The sequence below is a fragment of the Balaenoptera physalus genome (assembly GCF_965194825.1).
Source record: "Balaenoptera physalus genome assembly, chromosome: 10".
In the NCBI taxonomy this organism is placed as follows: Eukaryota; Metazoa; Chordata; class Mammalia; order Artiodactyla; family Balaenopteridae; genus Balaenoptera; species Balaenoptera physalus.
The window spans coordinates 74,476,710-74,497,768 of NC_138889.1; the positions used below are offsets into that span (position 1 = coordinate 74,476,710).

The following is a 21,059-nucleotide window of genomic DNA, read 5'->3' on the forward strand; positions in this document are numbered from 1 at the left end:
TACATCTTGTCTCCCCCTTCTAACCCAAGTTCTTTAAGGATGAGGTCTGTGAATGGTTAATATTTGTACCCCACACATTTTGTCCTCAAATATTTTTCTTTTTTTTTCTTTATTTTTTTTAATAAGAGCCTTTCTTTTTTTAAAAAAAAATATTTATTTATTTATTTAATATTTATTTAAGACCTGGCTTTGCCGGGTCTTAGTTGTGGCATGCAGGATCTTCATTACAGCACGTGGGATCTTTTAGTTGCAGCATGTGGGCTTCTTAGTTGTGGCATGCAGACTTCTTAGTTGCGGCATACAAACTCTTAGTTGCGGCATGTATTCAGGATCTAGTTCCCCAACCAGGGCCCCCTGCATTGAAAGTGCAGAGTCTTACCCACTGGACCACCAGGGAAGTCCCCTCAAATATTTTTCAATGAATGAAAGAGGCAAATGATAATAAGAAAAAATCACTAATGTCATTATCCAATATATGAAACAAAGAGGTTTGTGGGGGAAGACACTGAGCTCTCTAGTAAATATTTTGGGTTTGGAAATCCATGTAGATGTTTGGTCATCATCTAGAAATACTCTATTACAAAATTCTATTCCAGAGCTAAAGACAAAGAACTGGGAATCATCCAATTTCTGCACTTTTCTACAGGGAAATTTCTCTCTGCTAATTGTTGTCAGCATCCATCAGGATCACTGACAGAGCAATATCCCAACCAAATGGACTTTGGGTCCAAGTTCCATCAACAGGAGACAGTCTCTTCAGGAGGCTGAGGGATACATAATGGACTGCACCTACTGGACATCAAGCTGGGACATCTCTTTATACACATATGAATGGAGAGAGAGAGATTTATTATAAGAAATTGGCTCATGTGATTGATTATAAAGGATGCCAAGTCTCAAGACCTGCAGTCAGCAAACTGGAGACCCAAGAGAGCTGACAGTATAGTTCTAAGTCTGAGTATGGCAGGCTCAAGACCCAGGAAAAGCCGATGTTTCAGTTTGAGTCCAAAGTCAGGGAAAAAACCCCAATGTTCCAACTCAAAGGCAGTCAAGTTGAAGGAATTCCCCTTTTTTGGTGGTAGGGTCAGCCCTTTTGTTCTATTCAAGCCTTCAACTGTTAGGGTGAGGCCCACCACTTTAGGGAGAGCAATCTGCCTTTACTCGGTCTACAAATTCAAATATTAATCTCATCCAGAAGCATCGTTACAGACATACCCAGAATAATGTTTGACCAAATGTCTGAGGACCCCATAGCCCAGTCAAACTGACACATAAAATTAATCATCACTGCATCTCAACCATAGACAGCCAAGGAGTCTAGATCAGTAGCTTTCAAACTCTATCTCAGAGCCTCAAGAATAAAGCAATGACCAAGAGAGAACAGATAAGATATATTAGAAAACAACCAAAAACAAAACCTTGGGGGAATGCCTATGTTTAGAAACTAGACAAGGAAAACGATTCAAAGATTACAGGAGGAAAACTAGGAAGTAGATTTAACCAGGGCAACAGAAGAGAAGTTTCAAGAAAGGAACGTGGTCAATTGTTGCAAATGAAGCAATAAGGATGGACAGTGAGTATGGTCACTAGATTGGCAATTAGTATTCATACTACCAGAAACAAGTTTCTGCAATACAATAGGAACAAGAGAGGATGCTGAGGAACTGGAAAAGCAATAAGTACAAATTCCACTTTGAAGAATAATTGTAAAAAATACTTTGGGGAGACAGGAACAAGAAAAGAGGTGAAAGAGTTAAGTTTGGGAAAAGAGAAGGAATATCTCTTCCCTCCAAACCAGAAAGAAGAGGCAAATAAATCTGAGGTGGGCAAGTGCATACAAAGAATAACCTTGACCTCACTATTTAAAAAAAAAAAAAAAAGGTAATTGGAAGTCCTAGCCAGAGCAATCAGACGAGAAAAAGAAAAGGAATCCAAATTGGAAAGGAAGAAGTAAAACTGTCACTGTTTGCATATGACATATGATACAGAGAACCTAAAGATGCCACCAAAAAACTGTTAGACCTAATAAATGAATTCAGTAGGATACAAAATTAATATATAGAAATCTGTTGTATTTCTATACACTAACAAGAACTGGCAGAAGGAGAAATTAAGAAAACAATCCCATTTACAGTTGTGTCAAAAATATTATAATAAAATACCTAGGAATAAATCTAACCAATACAGGTAAAAGACCTGTACTCGGGAAACTATAAGATACCGATGAAAGAAAGTGAAGATGACACAAGTGGAAATATATACTGTATTCATGGATTGGAAGAATTAATATTGTTAAAATGGCCATAATACCCAAAGCAATCTACAGATTCAATACAATCCTTAACAAAATACCAATGGCGGGACTTCCCTGGCAGTCCAGTGGTTAAGACTCTGAGCTTCCACTGCAGGTGGCACAGATTCGATCCCTGCTTAGGGAACTAAGATCCCACATGCTGTGCAGCGCAGCCAAAAAAAAAAAAAAAAACCAATGGCATTCTTCACAGAACTAGAACAAACAATTCTAAAATGTGGATGGAAACACAAAAGACCCCCCCAAAAGTCAAAACAATCCTAAGAAGAACAAAACTGGAGGTATCACGCTCCCTGATTTCAAACTACCCTACAAAGCTACAGTAATCAAGACAGTATGGTACCAGCACAAAAACAGAAACATCAATTAATGGACCAGAACAGACAGCCCAGAAATAAACCCACACTTACATGGTGAATTAATCTATGACAAAGGAGGCAAGAATATATAATGGGGAAAAGGATAGCCTCTTCAATAAATGGTGCTGGGAAAACTGGACAGCTACATGAAAAAGGATCAAACTGGACTTTCTCTCACCATATACGCAATTAAATTCAAAATGAATTAAAGGGCTTCCCTGGTGGTGCAGTGGTTGAGAATCCGCCTGCCAATGCAGGGGACACGGTTTCAGGCCCTGGTCTGGGAAGATCCCACATGCCGCAGAGCAACTAGGCCCGTGAGCCACAACTACCGAGCCTGCGTGTCTGGAGCCTATGCTCCGCAACAAGAGAGGCCACGATAGTGAGAGGCCTGTGCACCGTGATGAAGAGTGGCCCCTGCTTGCCGCAACTAGAGAAAGCCCTCACACAGAAACGAAGACCCAACACAGCCAAAACTAAATTAATTAATTTTTTTAAAAAAATGAATTAAAGACTTAAATGTAAGACTTGAAACCATAAAACTTCTGGAAGAAATCAGGCAGTATGCTCTTTGACATCAATCTTAGCAATATTTTTTTGAATATGTCTCCTTAGGCAAGGGAAACAAAAGTAGAAATAAATAAATGGTACTACACCAAACTAAAAAGCTTTTGTACAGCAAAGGAAACATCAACAAAATGAACAGGTGGTCTACTGAACGGGAGAAGATATTTGTAAAGGATATAGCTGATAAGGGGTTAATATTCAAAATATACAAAGAACTCATACAACTCAATATCAAAAAAACAAACAATTTGATTTTAAAAATGGCATTTTTCAAAAGAAGGTATATGGCCAACAGACACATGAAAAGATGCTCAACATCACTAATCATCAGGGAAATGCAAATCAAAACCACAATGAAGTATCACCTCACACCTGTCAGAATGGCTATTGTCAAAGAGACAACAAATAACAAGTGCTGGTGAGGATGTGGAGAAAAGGGTACCCTAGTGCACTGCTGGCAGGATGTAAATTGATACAGCCACTATGGAAAACAGTATGGAGGGTCCTCAAAAAATTAAAAATAGAACTACCATATGATCCAGCAATTCCACTTTTGGGTATTTTTCTGAAGAAAACAGAAACAGTAATTTGACAAGATACATGCACCCCTATATTCACTGCAGCATTATTTACAATAGCCAAGATATGGAAGCAACCTAAGTGTCTACTGACAGATGAATGGATAAAGAAGACATGGTATATATATACAATGGAATATTACTCAACCATTAAAAAAGAAAAGAAATCTCACCATTTGGGACAACATGGATGGACCTAGAGGTTATTATACTAAGTGAAATAAGTCAGACAGAGAAATACCATATGATTTCACTTATATGTGAAACCTAAGAAGCAATACAAATGAATGAATATAACAAAACAGAGACAGGTTCATAGATATAAAGAACAGAGGGGAGGAACTTCCTTGGTGGTCCAGTGGGTAAGACTCCGTGCTCCCAGTGCAGGGGGCCCAGGTTCGATCCCTGGTGGGGGAACTAGATCCTGCATGCATGCTGCAACTAACAGTTCGTATGCCACAACTAAGAAGTCCACATGCCACAACTAAGTCCCAGCACAGCCTAAATAAATAAATATTTTTTTAAAAAAAAGAAGAGAAAAAGAACAGAGGGGAGGTCAGGGGCAGGGGGTGGGAGTGGGGGAATGAAATAGGTGAAGGAAATTAAGTGGTACAAACTTCCAGTTACTAAATAAATGAGTCATGGGGATAAATGTAAAGCATGAGGAATACTGTCAATAATATTGTAATAACTTTGCATAGTGACAAATGGTAACTAGACTTATCATGGTGATCATTTTGTAATGTACAGAAATGCCAAATCACTAAATTATGTTGTGCACCTGGAACTAACAGTGTTGTAGGTCAATTATAATTCAATTTTTAAAAAAGGTAGTGAGGTCAAGGAGAGGTGGAAAGGGTAAATTAAGGGTTTAAGGAAAGTGATGCAGGTTTGCAATAATTCACAAAAACTTATCAGTGCATACTCTATAAAGCATTTATAAGAATATGGGAAAGCTTTACACCTAAACAAGTCCCAGGTTCATGCCATCTTACCCCAGAAATTAGATGGAACACCAAGTTTTCAATAAATGTATTTTAAGCATTAAATATAAACATATCAGTTGCTTTTCAGGACAAAGTTGGTTACTTCGTTACCAAAATTTTATAGAGACTTCAGTAATCTACTCAACTAATATACTATATTCAGCTAGACAATAAAAAACCACATTTTATTCAACGTTACCTCTCCTTTAAAATTAACATTAGACATTGTGCTAATGGGGATATACATGTTTATAGTGTTAATCAACTTTTAGAAAGAGTCAATAGCCACAGAACTTTGTAAAACCAATTCTATGAAAATAATTTGATTCATTACTAAAATCTTTGGGATCTATTCAAAGTAGCTAAATTATAGCTATTAACTAAAAGTGTGATTTAAACTTAAATTGCCAGAAGACAGTTTTAAGTACTATGCCTTTTCCTGGTTTTGGAAACAAAAATTTGAACTAAAGTATTTAGATTATTATGAACAAAAGACACTAGAAGGAAATAGGAAGTAAGACTGCTGAGTGAGAAGAAAAACACCCTTCAGAGTTTTTACCACAAAGCATAAAATTCTTACAGGAAATGAATACTTAAGTATGTAAAGTAATTATAAAGAATAGCACTGCAATCTTATTTCCCAACAAAAAATCTGAACCTCAGGGAAAAGTTTTTAAATAGAGATGAATGGTGTGTGAAAAATTAGAAGTTCCATGCCAATGTTTGTGCCACAGACTTCTTAAATCAGCCTATTATTAGTGTTCTGTTTACCTCTCCCTTTTGGTCTAAATCAAGTCAAACTTTATCTTCTTGTACACAAACAAAATGATGAAATTTTAGTGTTAATAAAAGGGCTTAGAACTTTTCTTTGAAAATAAAAATCTTTTTATAGCATTTGTAACAAGTGCACACTAAACCTCTGATTAAAGACCTCCAATAACTAGGCACTGACCACCTGAGAGGAACCATTACTAAATGGCTATTTATAAGTTCCTTTATTGGTATTTAACTGTATACCTGCCTCTTTTGAGTTTTAGTCCCCATTGGTCCTTGTTCTACTTTTTGGGACAATGAATTTTAAAACTAAGTTACTAAACTGAATTTCTCAATTCATAGAGAAAAATATAAACGAATAGGATTTGCATAATTTTAAGCTTTCTATGAAAGGTTATTTTAACTTTTACACCTGTTACCACTTGTCTATTAAAATCTAGCACAAAGTACTACTTAATTTGCACAAAGCAACGCACTTAATGTATTGGAAAACTTAGAACATAACTATTTCACCTTTTTTTACAAGAATACCATGATTTTCAGGTATTCTACTTCCTGAACTGCTTTGAGAACCTATGTCCCAAACATAAAACTTTAAAAGAAAAAAAGTCAACTTCCTCTTTTACAGGGCAACTTTCCAAACTTTAAATATTATTCCTGAAAGGATCTCAGAAATTATCTAGTCAAACTAACTTTATATCATAGATGAAGAAACTCAGATTCAGAGTGTGAATTAGCTCCAATTAATATTCTCTTCTTCAGGCAAAATATCTCCAATCTTTTCAACAGTTCCTTAAATAGCATAGCTTCTAGATCCTGAACACTGTAGTCTTCTCTTCTCAAGACACACTCTAGTCTACCACTGGTCCCTTTTAGAATGTAGTGCTCAAACATAATTATTACATGGGGTTTTAAAAGAGCAGAGGGCACTTCCCTGGTGGCGCAGTGGTTAAGAATCCGACTGCCAATGCAGGGGACACGGGTTCGAGCCCTGGTCCGGGAAGATCCCACATGCCACGGAGCAACTAAGCCCATGTGCCACAACTATTGAGCCTGCGCTCTAGAGCCCGTGCGCCACAACTACTGAAGCCCGCATGCCACAACTACTGAGCCTGCGTGCCTAGAGCCCATGCTCTGCAACAAAAGAAGCCACCGCAGGGCTTCCCTGGTGGCGCAGTGGTTGAGAATCTGCCTGCCAATGTAGGCGACACGGGTTCGAGCCCTGGTCTGGGAAGATCCCACATGCCGCGGAGCGACTAGGCCCGTGAGCCACAACTACTGAGCCTGCGCGTCTGGAGCCTGTGCTCCGCAACAAGAGAGGCTGCGACAGTGAGAGGCCAGCGCACCGCGATGAAGAGTGGCCCCCGCTTGCCGCAACTAGAGAAAGCCCTTGCACGGAAACGAAGACCCAACACAGCCATAAATAAATAAATAAATAATTTAAAAAGAAGCCACCGCAGTGAGAAGCACACGCACCACAACGAAGAGTAGCCCCCGCCCGCCGCAACTAGAGAAAGCCCACGCACAGCAACGAAGACCCAAGGCAACCAAAAATAAATAAATTTATTAAAAAATAAAAAAAAATAAAAGAGCAGAGTATAACAGAATGATCAACAACTACATACCTCCTCAGCCATGCCACAGTTAGACTCCTTTAAGGAGCCTGAGCCACCTCAATTCAGACACTGTGCCATTTAGTAAAGCTACTGATGTACACGGTAGTAATCTAGCTCCCATCTCTGATTGATCAGCTGATCAAGTCATGTTATTTTTGCTTACCTGGCTTTGACTCATGTCTCTCGCAACCAATTTGATTACTCCTTGATCCTTCCCCCTGTACTTTAAACAAAATCTAAAAACATGTTTCTGCTAAAACTTGCCTAGAAGCCTAATTCCTAGAGTCTTGAGCAAGCAGTAATTCTCTGCAACTCCCATGTGATCTGATTTCCCAGATCTTGTTAGGGGAACTTTTTTTCTATATTTAGGAAACTACCTATCCTCATCAGTCCTGCAAGATGATTTCTGAAAGCACCCCAAATAGGGAAAATATCAAGATGATACTGTGACAAATATTAAAAATGAGTAGGAAAAGATGTATGCAGAGAGACAATGAAAGGGATATAAATGAGTATCACAGCCCTGCCCCCACCAAAGGAAAGGGGTGGAGAAAACACCAGTCTAAACTATAGAGGGCAACAGGGAAAGGAAGCAAGTGTTTTGCAGCAAAAGCACTGGCAATCTATGCTACAGGTTTTAAGTTACAAAGAAATTGAAGAAGAAAATATTAGTTGGAGATAAGTCACCCTCTGGATCTAAGTTTCTTCATCCATGAAATAAAGTTGGTTAAACTAGATAACTGTGGTTATCATCTTAAATATCTCTAAAATATGAGTTCATTTAACTAATTACCATTATTATATGAAAAAATTAATAATTCCTTAACTTCTTCACATTTCAGTTTCTTCAACTGTGAAATAGGTATGGGTCGCTCTGATCTCATAGGATTCTTAGGAACTCTCTACCTTCTCAGTGATTATAAAAAAAAGAAGAGTTCAGTTTGAACATTTACAGCACAGATAAAAAGCATGTAGCTCTTAGGTTCTGAGTCCAGTCTTGGATCATTGATAGCAAGTAATTCTGGTCGACCCAGAAACCTCAACTTGTTTAAGATGATAACCAGAGTTCACCTAGAATGGTAATTTCAGCTCATCTGGAATAATCTATTTCCCTTAGTGAATAAATGAATTTCCACTGCTGGGAAAGTTAGAATTAGAGATACAGAGATAATGAAATAAACCAAAGTCATTTATAAATATTTTATTAAATTCAAGATAATCTATGTATTGTGGCTACAATGCATATATTGTAGAGGTGCAAATGCATACACATGAAGGTGTGATGCAAGGAGCAGGAGGATTATTTGAAAGTGACTTGGATGCTCACTCTGGGTTGCCTGGACAATCAGGGGCTCTGCCTTCTACCAATGGGAGGGTTGAGCCTAAACTCAGCTACCTTTAGGACCAGGGGCTTCTTTTTCCCTGATAGCAGAGACTGCAACTTTCCCTAGCTCCTGAGATCTCCAGTTACTGGCAGCTGCCCTTCCCAAACTACTTCTGATACCCCTAATCCAGACTACATGGTGTCAAACACCATGCCCTCATGCTAAATCCATAAAAAGGAGATCCACAGTTAGAGAGGGATCTCTCTATTGGAACACTGACCCAAATGTGAATCCAGCAGTAACCTGGCCTGAGCAGGATGGGAGGATCAGGGGGACCAGTGTCTTCCTTTTTAAAAAAAAAAATGAGGTAAAATTCATAGAGCATAAAAACTGCCATATTAACCATTTAAAAATGTACAATTTGTTGGCTCACAGTACATTCATAATGGTATGTGACCATCACCACTATGGTAAGAACACTGAAATGTTCTAATTCCAGAACACTTTCATCACCCTCCCCCCCAAAAATCCCTGTACCCATTAAGCAATCATTCTCCATTCCCTCTTTCCTCCAACCCCCCAGCAAACATTAATCTGCTTTCTTTCTCTATGGATTTGCCTTTTCTGGACATATCATATAAATTGAATCATACATGTTTTTTTGTGTCTGACTTCTTTCACTTACAATGTTTTCAAGGTTCATCCATGTTGTAGCATATATCAGGGCTTCATTCCTTTGTATGGGTGAATAATATTCCATTGTACAGACATACCGCTTTTGCTTATACCCATTCATCAGCTGATGGACATTTGGGTTGTTTCACTTTTTGGCTATTATCAATAAAGCTGCTATGAACAACCCAATTTTTAAAATGGGCAAATGACAAATAGACATTTCTTCCAAAAAGATATAGAAGTGGCCAATAATCATATGCAAAGATACTCAACACCACTAGTCAACAGGGAAACCCAAATCAAAATCACAATGAGATACCACTTCACATCCATCAGGATGGCTATAATACAAAAAAATGTCAAATAACAAGTGCTGGCAAGCATGTGAAGAAACTGGAACTCTCTCATACATTGCTGGGGGGAATGTAAAATGATGCAGCCACTATGGAAAAGAGTTTGCTGGTTCCTCAAAAAGCTAAGCATAGAATAACCAGCAGCTCCACTACTAGGTATAAGCCCCCCGCCCACACTTCCTGATTTGGCTTAAAGTTTTCCCTTCTCCTTTCAAATACTTTAGGAAATGACTGTTATTTGTAAATACAAAGACAAAAACCATGACAAGATGACATAGAATATTAAGAGAAAATAATCTGACATTAGAATAAATATTTATGATTCCAATTTAAACTGTGAAATTAACCTGTGACTTTTAAATTGAAAGGTGTTAAGAAATTCTGTTACTAAATTTGTAAACAGTACTGAAAAGCTTAAGAGACCTTAATAACAGGTATTTCTTAGTGGAGAGCTGTAGTCAAAATACATTTGGAAAACACTGCACTGGTTAAGATTTTTCTGGGTTCTGATCGTGCTATCCAAAGAAATCCTCATCCTTTTTTCTTAACCTTCTTAATATCTGCTTTTTTCTCCCAAGACATCTAAAATGGCTTTTAAAAATCAACAATTCAACATAAACCCATCCAAATCATGCAAAATTTGCTTCTCTTCCCCTAAATGCTAGTTGAATCTCAGTGCCTAAAGAGTAGCCAAATGCTGATCTAATTAGCTGAATGATATGATTCACATTAAGGTAAGAATGAGGCTTAAACATTCCTAGAATCCACAGATACCCTAAGAGCAAAATACAAATCTTCAGTGGTATACTATATATGGAAAGGAAAAGTCTAAACCCTGCTGCTTCTCTTCTAAGAGAAGACATCCTGTCTCAGGCACCCTTAACTAATTTTTCCAGACAGTAAGACTATACGGACTCAGCAACTATGCTATATAGACTACAGTTCTTTTCTTCACTTGTATCAATACAGGTGTTTAAAGAGAGTCCTTTAAATGGCTTTTCTCCCATCTCTCTGGGGCCTTCCTTCCTTCCTTCCTCTCTCCCCTCCTCCCTCCCTCCCTTTCTTCTACTCATTCATTCATTCATGGTTAAAAACAACAAAACAATATACATGAGAATTTCTATAATGGGGTTAAAAACCAAAATTACTTATTTACCCTGAAAAATAAAGGCAATAAGGAAAAGAAAGTAGGACCACATATAATGAATGGACAAGGAGAGACAGATAAAAATTATTTTTAATGCCTATCAGTGAAAGCCAGATCCTTGATTATAGGTTTTCAAAATTCACAATCCTAGAAAAGATAATATTAATAGTAAGCAATTTTTCAATCTGCCTGGGACTTCCCTGGTGGTGCAGCGGTTAAGAATCTGCCTACCAATGCAGGGGACACGGGTTTGATCCCAGGTCTGGGACGATCCCACATGCCGCAGAGCAACTACGCCCACAAGCCACAACTACTGAACCCTCGCGCCGCAACTACTGAAGCCCGCACGCCCTAGAGCCTGTGCGCTACAACTACTGAGCCCACACGCCGCAACTACTGAAGCCCGTGCACTCTAGGGCCCACATGCCGCAACTACTGAGCCCACACGTTGCAACTACTGAAGCCCGTGTGCCTAGAGCCCATACTCCACAACAAGAGAAGCCACTGCAATGAGAAGCCACTGCAATGAGAAGCCTGTGCACTGCGACAAAGAGTAGTCCCTGCTCACCGCAACTAGAGAAAGCCCACGTGCAGCAACAAAGACCCACCACAGCCAAAAATTTTTTTTTTAATTTTTAATTAAAAATTTTTTTTTTAATTTTTAATTAAAAATTTTTTTTTCAATTTGCCTAAACACATTTAATCCTTTACCACACAATCTAACATTCACAGTATACTTAAGAATAAAGAAAACAAGATTCAACATAAAAAATATTTCTTTTACCAAATAAATTATGTACACAAATATGAATTCTCTGTTACACTAAGTTTGAGAAGTTAGGAAGAAAAGACTATACCTGAGATATTTGGCCCTGGACTTTCGTAGGCTGAGTTGTTCGAATATTTAAAGACTGGCTTCTTGTTACTGTTGCCCCAGAAAGAGATTTTCCATTCACCTTTCTTTCAAGGTGACAACTTGCTGGTGCTCTCTCTTCAAGAAGAACAGCATCCCAAGGATCGTCTGCTAGCAAACCTGGTATATTTTTCTCTTCTTCATGGTCCAATACCTCTACATTGTCCACCTTAGGCTTACTTAGAGGATCCAAGTCTAACCAGTCAAACTTACTGATATCTTCAGACTTTGGAGATACCTGTAGATTGCTGATAGTAGCTTTTGAATTTGTTATCTCCAAATCAGTCCTTGCTTTTCCATTTTTTAAAAATTCTGATGTACTAGCTATTTTGTCAAACAGCTTTGCCATGTCAGGACTGACTACTGGACGATAGATAGGTAAGCTTCCTTGTGGATGAAAGGGTGTGGTGGGTGTCAAAGGATATGAAAAATATGGAGACTGTCCTGGAAGTCTTAAATATATAGGTTCTGTGGATGGAAAAGTAGGCATTCTTGGATTGAAGCCATTTTGGAATACAGTCTGTTTACTACTGTAAGTTGACTGGTAAACAGAAGGTAAAGAGTAACTGGAAGGCCCAGATAATCCAGGTGGCCACTGTCCTCTCTGAATAGCAGGTCTAAGATAGAGCTGTGCTGAAAACGAAGGGCTCAGAACAGGAGTAACTGGCAATACAGGTGTTCTTCTAGTCTCGAAACTGTCATCCAGCAATAGTTTCTCAAGTTCAGCTTGGGTAAGCTTTTCTACATCAATATCTACTGCTCTTTTTTGGGTATCTGATTCAGGAAACACCATGAGATCATAATCCTGTTTGCTATAAACTTGTGCTTTTTGTCTGGTGCTGCTTGACCACTCATAGCCTCTCTGGTTATCGGTCACCTGTCTATCCTTTTGCAGTTTTGCTAAAGCCTCTGCTTCCATCTGTAATGCTTCTTCTTTGTCCACATCTTTTGTTCTTGTTGGTTCCAGATGTGAAGATGAACATTGCTTAAACCCATTGTTGTTGGATATCTGAGCCATGTCCACTTAAAAGACCAAACCTTCTCCAATCTATTTTTTTTCTTGTAGCTTCCAAAATAGCAAGACCTGCACGTAAAAATAAATATAACACTCGATTAGATTTTTAAAACATGAATTTGTTTTGTTTGTAACCTACCACATGTGATTTAGGATTTAATGTCACTTACAAACATACCACGAAATGAAATGAAATAGGGAAAATCTTGGTGAAGGAACACTTTTAAAACACCTTATACACTGTTGGGTTAAGAGAAATGTTTAGACATACATGACTTTATCCCATTCCCTGACCTAACAGGAAAGCTAACACAGTAAATGAACTCAAGAAGCTGTCACTTCAGTTGTCACACTGGCTGCCATTAACCAGTTGCACTTCTGGCAGAATTCTTGGCATAAAATGGCTTAAGTGCTAGTCACAAATTTTCAAGAGTTCAGACACGGTTTACTGTTATGCAAATAGCAAGTCAAAATGGTTTCAATCTTTTACTATTTGTAAAATTGCTCAAAAGCCAATTAGCAATAAAAGTATTCAACACCTAGTAAATAAAATCAAGTAACTATTATTTTATCAAATCATCATATGAAAAATTAAGGGCTTATAATATTCTAGAAATTTTAAAAATGTATACTGTAACATAGATTAGAATAATATGATAAGTGTTAAGGCTGTAAGAAACTGTAATACTCCACTCAAAGGTTAAATTATGGCTGAATTTGTCACATAGTTCTGATCACACTTCTATTCTGATTATCTGCAGTTAAATCAATAGTTATGATACTAAAATTTCTCCTTTTCCAATTGCTAAAGTATCTATTCATAAACTAGAAGATAGTTTATTAAACTTTCTCATGATCAGTTAATAAACATTTATACTCCTCTATTTAAAATAAACACTTAATTCAGATCAAGATTACCCTATGAAGCAAAATGACCAATTAAAGGGTTAGTTATCTACTGTGCAACAGAGGGCACATTTCCTGCTTCTAATCAATACGATACAGGGATTAAATGTGGGTTCTGGAGTCACATCACCTTTATTTATGATGCTGTAAGACCTTGGGCAAGTGATAACTTTTCCACATGCCTAGTTTCCTAACTTTTAAAATATGAAAAAGTATCTATTTCCTAAATTACAAAGGATTAAATGAAACAATGCAACTAAAAGTGTCTATCGTTGGCCTTAAGCATAAGCATTAAATAAATGGCATCTACTGTTAATCTGATCTGATTTGAGATACACCTAGTTTGAATACCTATAAAGCAAGAGAGCGCCTGTTTACATCCTTTTTCTAGTACAGTGCTTATCTACAATATGTGCTCAATAAATGCTTAATGAAAGTATGTAGGGAAATGTCCAAAGTGAATTCAAATTAATGTAACACAAATGAAAATCCTAAGTGTTGAGGTATACTAAATGAAAAAATTATTAGTGATGAGGACATGAAGAAAGGTAGTCAAGAAAGACATCATCTGCAATTCTTTTATACAACTACAGTTGAGTTTCTGAGGCATTTCACTGAAAAGCTATTCCAAATTTTTCCCTTCCCTGGCAGGCTGCAAAACTAGGCATGATGTACACTTAAAGTTTGTACACGTCACTGTATGTAAATGTTTTATGGAAAGAAAAAACTGAACACTGACTTGCTAAATATGCATGAAGTACTTAGAGAAAAGTACTAACATCTACAATTTATTTTGAAATGCATCAAAAATAAGATAAATTGATAGAGGGATGATACATGGATAAATAATGATAAAGTATAGGAAAATGTTAATAGTAGAATCTAGGTGGTAGATATGTGGGTATTCACTTTGAAATTCTTTCAGCTTGGCCTCGTGACTGAAAGTTTTCACAATAAAATGTTGGGTGGGGGGAATGGGTACAAATTCTTCCCATTCCCGTATATACACCCACTCTGCAATGCGACTTTGTTGTTCCTCCCATAAAGAGGTGGGGTCTTATTTCTCTACTTGATCTCAGCTGGCCTTGTGACTTGCTTTGACCAACAGAATGTGAAAGAGTTGACACTGTGAGAGTTCTAAGCCTATCATAAGAGGCCCAACTACTTCAGCTCTTCCTTCCCTGAGTGCAGCCACTGCCATGTAAATGCTCACATAGGATGAGAGAGCACAAAGAGAAAGAGATCCAGCCAACAGCCAGCATCAACCACCAAACATGTGAGTGCAGACACCATCTTAGACCATCTGTCCACAGTTGAGATGACCACAGCCACATGAGTGACCCAAGGCAAGACCAGCAGAAGAAACCACCCAGCTTGAGTTCAAGTCAAACTGCTAACCCACAAAATCATTTTGGAATGGTCTGTTACATAGGAATAGATAACTGATAAACCTTTTCTTCTTACTTTTAGAAAACAAAACTGAAGCCCCTTACATGTTTAATAGAAAATTCTGTTTTAACCTCCACAGTTACCACTACTACCTTCCTTCACACATCCTCAGAGAATGAACAGCCCCTTTTCCTTTCTAAGGATGCCCCCTCCACTTATATCCTTAATCCTATTGAATTCCCCTTCTTTATGAATGACTGCCTCCTTTGTATTATCAATTTCTCCTTTACTTGCTTCTGCTCCTCTACCATAAAAATGCTCAAGTTTTCTCCATACTGAGGGGAAAAAATTTGAACATTCCCCTTTAGACTCCAGTAGCTTTCATTTTAATTTTCTCCTTTCACTGCCAAACTTCTCGAATGAGTGACCTAGAAAGTCCTTTCTTTACTTACTCTGCCTTAGAAAAATTCTACTTGTCCTTCAGGGCCCAATTCAAAATACAGTCTCCTGTCTGAGGCTTTACTTAAGCAGCTCCTACCAGAATTTATCTTTTTAGCTCAACTAAAAATTTTTATCTTAACTTTTGTATGCTGTTTTTGCATGCTCAGCATCCTTTCTTCTGGTAGTAGAATCTATAACTTTTGGACACCACTTGTCTTTCTTTTGTTTCATCTACTTTGAATTGAGCTGGACCATCCTTACTCCCCCTCGACCCTACCCCAACTCCAGAAGATCCAAGTCTGGCCAGAGTTAACTACAGAATTTCTGGAACTATTTGGAAAAGAAGCTTATCATTGAGGTTGCTAAGCTGATAGGATGTAAGCCTGGAGCTGTTCTGGCCATCTTTGCCACCGCTTGAGGAGATATTACCTGAGAATGAACCCAAGCCAGAAGAAAGCAGAGCTAAGATAAATTAGATAAATTCTAGATATTACATTAAACATCTGGATCCAACCCATGTCCAAGGCCAGTCTTTTCATTTATGTAAGCCAATAAATCCCTCTCCTTGTGTTAAGCCAGTTTAAAATTACTTTTTTCCATGATAACCAAAAGTATTTTGATTAACACAGAATCTGTAACCTGTATGTCTACCGAAACAGACTAGAATAAGCTTCTTAAGCAGGGAAGCCTAGTTTGTTCATTTTTTTCTTCCCCACTATATTTAAAAGCACCTTGCTTAATAAATATGGAACTTAATTTAATTAACATGTGTTTTAACAGGAGGGAATGAAGGCTATTGGAGTCTTGGAGAAGGGATTTCAGATGGCACAAGAGTATGGATATATGACGAGAGAAATGAGTCGTTTCATTTGTGGTGTTTTTATACATATTGGTGATGTTTTTATACATCACCAATACATTTGCTTGCTCTATCCCTAGTTCCAACTCAAAGTAGTATACGCTAAAGTAAATACAACTCTAAGTAGCCAGGAACAGCTGTCTGTTAGCAGCTAAATACCATATTTTAAAGTTTGGGGCCTTAAAAAAATACTGTATTTCAGTTTCCCAAAAGATTATTATGCATGTATACTCAGATAATAATAAAGGACTTAAACGGCTGTCCAAAAGTAACCCTGTGCCTCAGCTATTTTTCTAAGGCTGTTGCACTGACATGCTCCATTAATTTTTCAAAATAAAACTTCACTTGATGACAAACATTTAGCAGGAAATAACTTCCAACATGCTCATTCAAAATGAAATGTTCCATGCTAATGTTCCCCCAATTCAAGCAGGGAAAGACAATATAACTTGTTTTTGAATGATGATTGTATACCATCTGCCAAAAATTTCCCAACATAAAGGAACTCAGTGCAGATCACAAGGCTGTAGCTGCTTTAAAATTCTTCAAAAGAGGTCAATTAAACTATTCAGTTAAACTTTTGGATACTATTTGCAGACCCAAGTGAATTAATTTAAAAGCTCTTGGCTTCTTCTAACATTCATTTACAATTTAAATTTAAATCTCAGACAAAAATAAAACAAGTCAGTCCTGCTACCCATCTAAATGCTTTCTAATCTTAAAATTCAAGATACCTAAGAAAATGGAAAAACAATTATTTGAGTTCAACAATATAAATATTCTCCTTTAAAATGAAAATGAATCTCAAAGAAAAATAAATTATGGTACCTCCATGGATTGAATATTATGCCACTACTAAAAATAAAATTATGAAGACTGCAGTTAAATATTTGTTAAAACTCTAGAAAATATCTACATATCTCTATCTATACATAGACCTGTGTTTGAAGATATATAGATACTATATGCCAAAAATTGCTTTAAGCAATATTTTAACTAATTTAATCCTCACAAATTCTATTAAGTAGCTACTATTATTATCCCTAGTATACAAACATATAATCTGCCCAAGCTCATAGCAGCTAGCAAGTGGCGAAATTAGAACCCAAATCCAGGCAGTGCTAATTCACTACAATATATTTTTATGTTAACAGTTATGTGGAATCAGTAAGTGTCTAGACATATCTTATCCTTTATAAATACCAACTTTCTTCCTCAATCCTAGGGTTATTTCTGTCTGTATTAATAAATTTTCTTTTAATTCTACCATGAAGTAGTTAATACTGCTATTTAGCTATAATATATATCAATTTATCAGTTAATTATCACCAGATGACTAGCAAATTTATAATTTCACTGCAGGCATGAATTCTTATTTTATTTACCCTCTACTCTCAAACTTATACTACAGTTATTGAATGAATGCATAATGCATCAGTGACTGGAGAACTTAAGACACCATTTCTTTTGTCAGAGAAACTAAACTCTGAAACAAACAAAACAGACTGAAAGAACTCATTTATTAATAATTCAACTAAAACTGAAAAATCACGTGGTTGAGTTTAGAATAAACAAGTGGTGGGACTTCCCTGGTGGTCCAGTGGTTAAGAATCCACCTTCCAGTGCAAGGGACGAGGGTTCGATACCTGGTCGGGGAACTAAGATCCCACATGCTGCGGAGCAACTAAGCCTGCATGCTCTAAAGCCCGCTCGCCACAGCTAGAGAGCCCGCATGCTGCAACTACTGAGCCCATGCACCACAACTAGAGAGCCCGTGCGCTGCAACTACTGAGCCCACATGCCACAATGAAAGATCCTGCATGCCGCGATGAAGATCCCATGTGCTGCAATTAAGACCCGGCTCAGCCAAATAAATAAATAAATATCAAAAAAAAAAAAACAAGTAGTGGGAGAAAATTATCTTGAAAACTAGGAGGGAGAGAGGTGGCAACAGAAAAGTAAAAATAGGAGAGAGGGGCTCCATTTGTGCTTTAAAACAAACAGACAGACAAACTGCGTTAGAAAAGCATATTCTATCTCTAATTGATTCATGGAGGGGGAAAAGAACTCATATGACCAAAAAAATAATAATAATCAAGTACTTTCTTATTAGGCACTGTACAAATCTGTCAAAAAGACAAAAAAGAAGAATGTCCAGTTTTCGATGAGATTAGGTTAGAGTAGCATTGTTCAACAGAAATAGAATGCAAGTCACATATGAAATTTAAATTTTTTTATAGCTACATTAATAGAAACAGATGAAATTAATTTTAATAATAAACTTTGTTTAATCCAATATATCCAAAATATTATAAAGAGGTAATCAATATAAAAAAATGAATGGGATACTGTACTTTCATTTTTTTATACTAAGTCTTCAAAATCTGGTATATATTTTACACTAACCACATTTCAACTTAGACTAGCCACACACCAAGTGCTCAACACAAAGGTGGCTAGTGGACAACACAAGGTTAGACTTTATGAGGAAAGAAACAAAAAGCACGGTGAACAAGCATCATTACTTTCTGGATGGTAAGGAAAACTTTATTTTACCAAAAGTTACCCCTTCCCTCAAGTCAATAACATATCTCAATTGCCCATTAGTTATCTCTCAGGAGAAAAAAATTTTTATTTTTTTATGCCCCATAGATAACATACAACTTTTTAACTAAGGCCTTATCATCCCTTGTAACTTCTGTATTTTTAAAGTACATAATTTCCAATTAATCTTTTTTAAAATATTTATTTATTTATTTATTTGGCTGTGCCAGGTCTTAGCTGCATCAGGTCTTAGCTGCACCATGCAGGATCTTCGTTGCAGCAGGCGGGATCTTCAGTGGTGGCATGCGGGATCTTTTAGTTGTTGCACACGGGATCTTTAGTTGCGGCATGCAAACTCTTAGTTGTGGCATGCGGGATCTAGTTCCCTGACCAGGGATTGAAACCGGGGCCCCTTGCATTGGGAGTGCAGAGTCTTAGCCAATGGACCACCAGGGAAGTCCCTCCAATTAATCTTTTTACAATTAGAAAATTGTTAACATTTCATAGAGAAATGTGTTCACAATCGACCACACAGGATAAATTACAAAGAGATTAAATATTTAACTGTTAAAAAAAGAATCATAAAACCAAAGAAACAGAGAATTCCTACATAACACCAGCATAAAAAAGGCTGCTGTAATGTGATTCAAAAACCTAGAAACCATAAGAGAATTCAAGTACATAAACATTTAAAAAAAATAACTTTTGTTTGGCAAACAAGCACCAATGAATTTATTCATTTCCTCAGTAAATATTCATTGGGTGTATATTATGAATCAGGCACTGTTCTAGGTGCTGAAAAGTAAAATAAAAATAACTTGACCATTAAAAATGTCAATGAAAAAACAAACTGGGAAAAAATATTTGCTACTCATATCACAGAGAAAGAACTAATTTTAGTAATATATAACATAAAGCCCATAAAGAAAAACAACCCTATGGAAAGATGGACAAAGAGTTTGAATGAGCAGTTCACAAAAAAGTAAAGACACTTACCCTTACTCATGTTGAGGCAATAGCAATTTAAAAGTTATACTAAACTTAATTTTATACTAAACTGATAATAAACACACAGATAAAGGAAAAAAAATATTCATCATACCAAAATTTGCTGGATACATGCAACAGTAGATAAAGGAAAATTTAGAGTTTTAAATGGTGCTAGAAACCTGGAAAGGTTGAAAACTTAATGAACTAAGCATCCATCTCATGAAAGTAGAAAAGTAACAGCAAAATAAAAGTAGAAGAAAGGGAATAAAGACCACAGAAGAAATTAAGTGGCATAAAAAATATACAACAGAGGGATTCCCTGGCAGTCCAGTGGTTAGGACTCCAAGCTTCCACTGCAGGAGGCCCCGAGTTCAGGGATCTAAGATTCTGTAAGCCACGTGGTGCAGCAAAAAAAAAAAAAAACCAAACAACAACCCCAAAGCAAACCAAACCAAACCAAACCAAACCAAAACACCAAAAGTATACAACAGAGAAGATCAACAAAACTGAAAGTTGGTTCTTTTGAAAACACTAATAAGATATCTTGCGATGCCGATCAAGAAGAAAATAAGACAGGAATAAACAATATCAAGGGACTTCCCTGGTGGCACAGTGGTTAAGAATCCGCCTGCCAATGCAGGGGACACAGGTTCGAGCCCTGGTCCAGGAAGATCCCACATGCCACAGAGCAACTAAACCCCTGTGCCACAACTACCGAGCCCGTGTGCCATAACTACTGAAGCTCGTGCACCTAGAGCCAGTGCTCTGCAACAAGAGAAGCCACTGCAATGAGGAGCCTGCACACCGCAAGGAAAAGTACTCGCTGCAACTAGAGAAAGCCCACACGCAGCAAAGACCCAATGCAACCAAAAATAAATAAATAAATAAATTTTCTTAAAAAACAATATCAAGAATAAAAAAGGGACATCCAACACATGCAGCAGACATTAGAAAGATAACGAGGATATTATTAAGTTTAAGCAAATAAATTTTAAAATGTAGACAAATTCCTAGAGGATAGTAACTTACTGAAACTGACTCAAATAGAAAATAGAAAGTTGAATAATCTTATAACCATTAAAGAAATTGAGTTAGTTGCCAAAAAATTTTTCATCAAAGAAAACTGCAAGGTCAGATGTCTTCACCGGCTTCATATAATAAACAATAACAACTTTTCACAAACCCTTCCAGAGAACAGACAAGAAGGTACGTTCCCCAAACATTTTATAAAATTACTCTAACTTTGATAACAAAACCAGGCAAGGATGAGACAAGAAAATTATAAACCAGTCTTACTCATGAACATAAACA

The 21,059-nt window shown here is 37.1% G+C and overlaps 1 protein-coding gene across 9 annotated transcripts in view; it reads right to left on the reverse strand.

Annotated features, from left to right (window-relative positions):
- The window catches only part of PIK3C2A (phosphatidylinositol-4-phosphate 3-kinase catalytic subunit type 2 alpha), a 102,831-nt gene that overhangs the window by 60,463 nt on the left and 21,309 nt on the right, over positions 1 to 21,059 (reverse strand). For all 9 annotated transcript variants that reach the window (XR_014267912.1, XM_082476505.1, XM_082476504.1 and 6 more), the window contains exon 2: positions 11,549 to 12,688. Coding sequence is in view for 8 of the 9 variants with exons in the window: in XM_082476505.1 (XP_082332631.1) it covers positions 11,549 to 12,622 (1,074 nt within the window). In the remaining variant the exon portion in view is untranslated. The remainder of the gene's footprint in view (positions 1 to 11,548; positions 12,689 to 21,059) is intronic.